Here is an 8,427-nt window from a genome sequence, read left to right on the forward strand (position 1 = left end):
TGATTATAAAAATGCTTAGAATTATTGGAATCATACAGAAATTACATTTATAGCACAGATCGGTGGAGAAATATTATTTTTTATTTCATCATTTGTTTTTACTTTTCAAGATGACAGGTGAGGCAGAGAACATGATTAAGTGCCCTCTTGGATACCCTTCCAGTAGAGAAAACACGATACAGTGCCGCATAGACAACTTTCTCCCCCACTGAACTTAACCATCCCTTGACCATAAACGTTTCAGATTTTAAAACAATTACATGAGTCGGACACTGGTTGAAAAGAATAGTAAATGGACTGTGGTAGATTCAGTCAGGCCTAACTTGAAAACCTGACACATTCTCTAAACCTATACCTATTGTACTCAGAAAATACACATAGCCAGCAATATAGTTAGGACATTTATTAAAATACAAAATTATGTATTTATAGGCCTGCAAAACCAGGCATTAATTGATCACAGTATTATACGATAATACATCTTCAGTGCTGCTGATTGTAGACATCCAGAGCCCACTGGAAAGTTCCACTGTAGCATATCTGTCTTCCTTTGATAGTCTGGACTCTGCAAAACACAAAGAGAAAACTCAGTTTATCCACCTTCTTTAGTTTGTGTTGTAAGAGTAATTGCTGTGGCTTTGTGATGACTCCTGTCTGGAGGTCATACTGTAGGTTCTCCATCTTTATATTCATCATCTCATCAGTTACAGGAGAAAAACAGTGGAAGAAACAGTCACAAACTTACATGAATGCCTGCTTCAGACAGGAGCTGTGGGTCTTTGCTATGCTGGAGACTCGCTTCAATGGTAAACTGCGCGTGCAGACATTGAAACAGCAGTTTCCAGGCACTGTGTTGAACTGCAGAGCTTTAGCTGTGAGGAAGGTGAAACAGGTAAAGTCAACACAGACACAGGTGTGAGCAAACTCTGAAGATGATTAGGCACAATCACTGATCACTCACGCATGGCGTTGCAGCAGCAGGCGGTGAGCAGCAGCAGCAGCCCCAGAGTGAAGCAGAGAGTCTTCATGATGCTGTCAGAGATGATGATGAGGTTCTTCTCCCTTTGCTGTGATTGACTCTTGGCATTGCGTCCGATATAAATCCTGTCCATTGTGGAACCAAAATGTATGACGTCAGCCTTTCAGGGCAAGAATTCTCCGACACCTCCTCAGAACTTCCACTGCAAAGAGACACTCAAATGACTGCTGTCGTAGTTTGGGGAGGGAAGTGACAGCTAAGGGACAGGCCACAGATTTGTTGTAAAGATTAAAATCAACTTCCCCCATTTAGAGAACAGAAACCCGGTGTTTATCTTTACATCTTGGTGTATATTTAATTGGTGGAAAGATTGTTGTGGCATTCAATGTCATCATTACAGAAACTTTTTATTTAGATTTAGATCGTACTCAAGTTTAATTGACAGTGTCTTAGTTTAGTGGTTCCTGACCTGGAGAATTTGTAAAGATATTTTAAAAGAATTCTTTTTATTGTCCTCTCTCAAAAATAGTAGGCTATTTGTTGGCAACCACTCTCTTAGTTTACTCATAAGATGAGCTTTTAACATTCCATCCTTTACATTTCCAAAACCAGCCATAAAAACCAACCCAAATGCACACAGAATTAACAGGCATGCACAATATTTGCTGGTCAAAATGTTTTATGGATTCCATAAAATGCTCTATAACTTTGTATATTTCATCTTTTTTACTGAAACTAATGCTGTTATTTACAGTAGAAAAATGCTTTTAATCTGTAGCTGAAACTGATTTATACGACAAAGATTTTGACAAAGTTTATGACATTGGTAAATTGTATATTCCACCAAAGGCTGGATCAGAGTTGCAAGTCAGAGTGGTAGCAAATTTAAAAGACTTTGTCCTTAGAGTTGAGAACACAAGTTGGCGCATAGTTGCTGAATTCACTCAAAATTGACTCAGAATTTTCTCATGAAAGGATTTTAGTGTTAGATTGTGTTTTCAGTCACAGCATTTTAAACTCTGTGATTGGATGTTTCTTGCAGAAATGCACCTTAGGAGTCGCAGTAAACGTCTTCCTCATCGTTTTTATGTACACAGGCTTATAATACCTTCTACTTTTTCATAAAGAACCAGATTGTTCTGTGAGTTACTTTACATTGTCGATGGGGAAAATGAAGGGGAATTTAAAAGTCAAAGTTCAACATTTTGGCTGTAAAGAAATTTATATTCAGAGGGTTGTGGGGTTATAAATACAAACACAAAATACGAACCACTAAATTATTCTGGTTTCTGCCTCCTCCAGGGTGAACTACATCATGAGTCAGTTCCCCCCTTTATGCAAATCTGTGCAGTGCAGACTGAAGTGATGGAGACAGCATGACGATCACAAGATCTTATCAGCTGTTTTCAGACGTGTGCACAAACCCAGGTTTAGCAGTGCATCTGTGACCCATTTAGATCATCTCTGTGCATGCATTTGCAACCAAATCAATTTCCTCTTAATCATCATCTGTAACTGATTTGCATCTCTCTTTTAATGGGCTGTCGTTGCAATGCACTGAGCTTTATATGTAACATAATTACTCCTTATGAAAAGATACATTTGAGAAGCAAGTGTTGATTGTGTTTCAGTTACTGTGAGCTACTGATGTGTCAGAACTTACTTAGGTAAAACTAATAGTTGACTTTATAGACAATATATTGCATAAAAGGTCCCTGTGGTAGCATTTGACATTAATATAGAAATTACCTAAACCCATACTTCCTCCCTTGTCTAGACACATTAAAAATAGATATTGTTTTGTTTGATAAAAACATTATTTAACATGTCTCAAGTTGCTTGAGATTCCTGCCATGCTCGATCCATGTCTCAGTTGTGAGATGAATGGGTGACCCTACAAGGTCAGTGTTCTATGTACTGAGTCATTTGACCATTTGTTTGCAGCTTCCATCCATCATTTATCAAGGGAGATCTGAAGGCTTAATGTAGGATCTTAATGTTTCGCTAATTCTCGCAATTAGTCATTTTCAGGAAAGGTTAAGTATAAATTTAGGTTTACAAAAATCCACCTCTTCAACAGCCTATTTACTGTGTTTATGATCTATAGTTTTGACACATAACATAAATAGTGTAATTAATACCATTCATGTACTTAACCGATTTTATTCAACATATACCATCTTATTGTTAGTTATTACTGATGTTAAAGCTTTATGTCACACTCCACACCAGTAGATTCCACTATCATCACATTGGTATTGTTGTGGAATCTTGTTTTGCGTGTTTAGTTTAGTGAGTACGGTAAAACGCCCTCCCTCTCACTCCGAGCTTTTCAGCAGGTAAAGGCGTGGATTCCGATTGCTTCAAGCATCTCTCCGCCTCCTCGAGTGTATTTAAGGTACTCCAGTTGTATGCACGTAAGCGTCAGAAGACCCGCTGAAATTCAAAGTTGAAGGAGGAGACTCACTGAAAGCATAAAACAACAAGAAGGTTGTTTCTTGTTTTCTGTCAGTTGACCTGTTTCTTGCAGACTGTAGTTTCATACAGACTTCTTTTCAGGTAAGACAAAATCCAACCTGGTCATCATATATTATGTATGAAACAGCGGCTAAAGTTAGCTTGTCATTCTAAGCTAGGCTAACGTTACGCTGGCAATTTTAGATCGCTACATTAGCTTGAAATGAGCTTGCCTGAGTTGACTCAGGACAATGTTGCTAATGCTAGCAAGCTAACGTTAGCTCCTTTAGCTAGTTTTCAAGTTACAGGTGTTCACTGTTTGAAGATAGAAACGTTCCAGGCTTACTAATTAAACTTCACTAACGCATGTTTTGTTGGTGTTGGCAGTGTTAACGAGTTATGTGACATTATTTAACGTCAGCTGACCAGTTAACAAAACTTGCTACGAAGAATGTGTGTTTAATTTAGTAAACGAGCTGAGCTGAAAGTAAAATGCAGGGCGTTGGCACGTTTACTTTTATTTGTGATAATCCTGCGGCGTTTTTATCCCACATTAGTGCTTCCCCTGTCTGTGTAAAAACGTCTAAAAGCTAGCTTTAATAATGTTAGCCTTTTTTTCCTGGCAAAGACAACGTTCGTTTAAGAGTTTTTCTTACCTAAGTTATGTGATATTAACGTTAGCCCATCATAATTATTTGCATGACCTAGTAACGTTAATAGTAAGAAGGTGTTTTGAGAGGGGAGTAAATGCTAAATAAACTACCATATCGTATTGCTGTTGTGCTTAACTGTTTGCCATCTAAAAATATACAGTCATTACCGTCACTGTTTGCAGCTCAGCATGGAAGGTGGCGAGGAAAACGGTGCCAACAACAACTTGAAAAGACAGAGAGAACCGTTGTCAGATTCTGAAGACAATGTCTTCTCCCCATCAGGTTTGATTCTGCCTGTATTAAAAATCATTGATAGGCAAATAGCAGAGAATGAAATTAGCACCTGCCAAATACAGGTTCATAGACATATCTTTATCATAATCACAGCAGTCTTTGCAGGTATATTTGTGACTTTTGTCCTTGTGAGTCTGTCTATCTGATGTCTCAGAGGTGGATGATGGCCAGAAACGGCGGCGTCTGGAGGCAGCTGGTCAGGAGAACCGCAGTCCTAAAGCATCCTCCTCTGGACGCCTAGCTGAGCTAGACACAAAGCCGGACACGCCGATGGTTCCTTCAGTCCGGTACAGAGTCCAGCAACTCACCCAGAGACGAGAGGGTAATCCAACCTTCACCGTTGAAGCAGGCATGCTAATAATTGACAGGCTTATAGCAGTGTTGGGTTTATTGTGTTTATGGTACTGCTCAAGATACCACGGTAGCCAAGATCAACAGTCAATTGGATTTCCTGCATTCAAAATGAGAACTACTGTCAAGGTGCATAACAATCTGTGTGGATCCAGTGTGTTAGATAAATATTGTAGTTTGTTGTTTTAGGGGGAGCTCCTCTGGCCCAGCGGTGCCTCTCGGATCCTGGGGCTGACAGCCCATCAGTCATCTTCCATGAAAAGGGCTTCAGAGAGTGTCTCCTTGGTGAGGATGTATATGATCACACACATTCAAAAACCTCTGAGGATGAAAATCAGACTTGTAGAATACAGTCTTCCTTTTCTGTTTAGTTTTTTTTAACAGACATTGAAATAACGATAGATGAAAGACAATATGATAAACTATCAAAGGCAGAGACTCAAATTATCCGGTTTCCAGGCTCGTTGTGGAGTTTTTTTAATGTTCGATTTCTGGGCTCCTTTGATGGGTTGGCTGAGTGATCTCAGACCTGACAGTGGCTAGAGGGCCAAGTCTGGGGGTTCACAGTCAGTTAAAGGATTTGCCACATTTAGCTGCAAAGTCCTTAATAAAAAGTTCAGAAAGGCAAATGCCTAATGTGATTGTGACTAAGCTCAGGCATTAAGGCATTTTTGCATTCACATAAAAAAGAAACACTAGGTCTTAAGGCATATATTGGTTAAAAGTATGCCCATTGGATTCTAACCCTCCACTGCACTCCGATGACTCTGGTAAATGATCCCTCATCGCATGTACCGGTACAGATCATTTACCAGAATTCCAGGAAAATGACAACCCGCTGCGTGCACAGTGCAGCCTTCCATCACACGTGCAGCCCACACTACTGCACTGTCTAATGCAAAGGAAAGTTTTGTTAAATATTAACTTCTGTGACATATTCTACACATACAGACATAGAAACAGTTGTAATGTTGCTGCTATGATGTCAATATACGGTACTTTGATGATATTTATGTTAAAACAGCAAGCCAAGTACACAGTTTATAACTTGACACCGTCTCCTAGATTTTGCTAGCTAGCTGTTATAATGGGGATGTAGCCTGATTGAGCATGCTAATGCTAATTGAGTAGTTTTAATTAATCTATTTCCAACCATTCTTTCTTGCAACTTATCTATTGTATAATTAGTTGTTCACTTTAATCCCTGAGTTTGCACTGAGCCCAAATTGTCGCCTCACATTTTTAAAGTACCTTTCCCCATAAATTAGCTTGTTAGCTAGCTTTTTAGTACGGTAGTAAGTAGTTCTAAAGAGAATCAATGGGACCTTGAACAATGCCTGGCAGGTGTTTTTTTTAATATTTTTTTTAGATCCCCTGTTCATGTTTTACAGTACTGTGGATGCTAAAGATTAGTATTGGAGCCATGCTAGGAGTTGGATCTGCCAAACTTCCAGAAGATATATTTGAGCAATGGGGACACATCCAGTAAAGGACATTCAGTGTTGTCACGCAGCTTAGAGCTCAGTGGTGCTGGGAAAAATATATGTCAAGGGCAGCTCAACTAAACCAGCTTTACTAACTCAAATCTACTTGCAGCACACAATACTGCTGTGTTATATAGATATCAGATTGGAACATGGTAATGGAAGATACTCTATATTACCTTTTCTTGAGAATATTTCTACCATTTGTTTTAGATTCAAATTTTTCTTCATTTCTATTTATGTTTGAATCTCTATAAATGTTTTCCTTCCAGGTCAGGGAGAATTTAATCAGCGACTGGAGCGTTTTAAAGTGCCGGTCTTCCAGGCTGGTCCCAATCCAACCCCAAGCCCTGCCAGCGCCTCCCCGAGGACCTGCTCCAACTTTGTGTCTGCCATTCAGCAGAAACTCCACGGCACCCCAGCACCCAGCTCCAAGCAGGCTTCTCGCATTCGCCAGGTTGGTTTAGAGCCCTTCTTTTGGTAAAATGCATACTTTGATCAGCACCATTCTAGCTCTCATGTTCTCGTACTCTGTTGAGCAAATATATTCTAAAGCCTGATGATACAAATCATTTACACACATAGATTATTTGTAATAAGAACATGAGAATGTCTGTCATCGTTACACTGATCAGGAACGGGAAGAGGAGTTGAGCGGGTTGCCTTTCCAACCCATCAGTGAGAACGCCTGGCTGAAAAGGAGCAACTCCGATCCCTTGTTATCGCAGGTGGGTTTATGATCTTGTACACCTGTCTCACACACGCGTATATACATCTACAACAAACTTAATTCTTGACTGTTTTCAGCATTTCTCTGATGACAGATGAGAAGTGTCTCTAGTGTTTCAATACCAGACAGTTTAGTTCTTGGATTGCCATTAAGTGATACACAATGGTTATTGCATTTAGAAATGGGTTGTCTCCTTTGAATGATATGTCGTATATTCAGTACAGTAACAGCAACATACTCTACAGACCAATGGCAACTCATGTTTTAAATAGGTTTTTGGGGATGTGATTTTTATATTTGTATGTTTAGTGAGCCAGTTTGTTTGAGTTTTTGTTTTACACACCGGTTAATGTAAACATTAGCAGGGATGGACCCCCTCTGGCCCCTCATCTCCCTCCGCCTGGGTTCCTAGATCCAGAGGGAGAGTCCGCTGGCCTCCTTTGAAGCCCTGGGATGTGAGTCCGTGACCAAATAACCCTTCTCTTTCTGGTCACTTTTGAGCTTTGACGACTGGCCAATACTTGGAGCCAACGGAATGGGTAATAGGGATTTGGGCTGTGATGAGAATTAAATGAAATAACCGAACAAGGCAAATATATCAGCAACAACTTTTGCTTGAAGAATTACCCATTCACGTGGATCCAGGTGTTTGTCTCTTTAGAGGAGGGGAGTTCACCTTTTTAATAGTGCGCCTATTTAGGTGTGATGGTGTTTTTGGGAAATTGGCTGTTCACACAAAGGGTTATCGGTTCACCAACATGTCATGAACTGAAGCAGACCTTAACTCTCATTGTTGGAATGCTGTCAAGCATTCCAACTATTGTTCTTCGAATCTTGATTCCAACTTCTATTTCTTCCGTCCCACCTCTTCTTCTCCTTCATATTTTAAGCTACAGAAACCGTTCAACTATTAAAATGTTCAGCTCTTTCACCAGAGCGGTGCCATTACTTTTCATATTTCTAACCTTTAAACTTTTTGAATTATTAAGCTTTTTATTTTAAATGGGATCTCTATGGAGAATATTTTCAAATCCTCTTAAACTTCCTCATACTTTCAGCTACAGACACCATTTAAATGTTGCTAGATCGCCAGTTAAGCCATATTTTTTTATACTACAGACACAATTTTTACAAGATCTGTTTCTCAAGTCAATCTTTCCTCTCAATTATTAATATTGGAGCAATAGGAGGTACGGTTATGGGAGGTTTGAGAGGTGTTTCCCTGTTTTATCTCCATGAAATGGCTTCAGGCACACAGGTGTTTGCGATTGAGCCAATTAGTGATGTTGATAAACACACAGACTCACAGACACACGCGCACATACACTCCTCTCCCTCTCTCTCTGTGTGTCTCTCTCATACAGTCATTCAGGTCTTAGGGATCTTTAGAGGTATTTCCCCCCTTCTCCACCCCCCCCCCCCCCCACACACACACACACACGCCATTTTAAAATAAAAGCCCCACAGAATGAATCCTAA

The 8,427-nt window shown here is 39.8% G+C and overlaps 2 protein-coding genes across 4 annotated transcripts in view; one reads left to right on the top strand and one right to left on the bottom strand.

Moving 5' to 3' along the window:
• Positions 1-483: 483 nt before the first annotated feature.
• Positions 484-1,644, bottom strand: LOC306777008 (C-C motif chemokine 4-like; the record flags this gene model as incomplete). Its single annotated transcript, XM_079267932.1, has 3 exons — positions 962-1,644; positions 746-872; positions 484-565 (listed from the first exon to the last, which is right to left on the bottom strand). Exons 1-3 carry the CDS (start codon positions 1,110-1,112, stop codon positions 484-486), a joined length of 360 nt encoding a protein of 119 aa, XP_079124058.1. The 5' UTR covers positions 1,113-1,644.
• Positions 1,645-3,416: 1,772 nt separating this feature from the next.
• Positions 3,417-8,427, top strand: part of LOC306779561 (exocyst complex component 3-like protein) — a 46,551-nt gene continuing 41,540 nt past the window's right edge. For 2 of the 3 annotated variants that reach the window (XM_079271525.1, XM_079271528.1), the window contains exons 1-6: positions 3,417-3,538; positions 4,272-4,371; positions 4,517-4,705; positions 4,924-5,019; positions 6,491-6,675; positions 6,854-6,946. In XM_079271525.1, coding sequence (XP_079127651.1) covers positions 4,278-4,371; positions 4,517-4,705; positions 4,924-5,019; positions 6,491-6,675; positions 6,854-6,946 — 657 coding nt within the window. In that variant the 5' untranslated portion in view covers positions 3,417-3,538; positions 4,272-4,277. The remainder of the gene's footprint in view (positions 3,539-4,271; positions 4,372-4,516; positions 4,706-4,923; positions 5,020-6,490; positions 6,676-6,853; positions 6,947-8,427) is intronic. The other variant, XM_079271526.1, reaches the window with a different exon arrangement.

Source organism: Melanostigma gelatinosum, assembly GCF_949748355.1.
Source record: "Melanostigma gelatinosum genome assembly, chromosome: 1".
NCBI lineage: Eukaryota > Metazoa > Chordata > Actinopteri > Perciformes > Zoarcidae > Melanostigma > Melanostigma gelatinosum.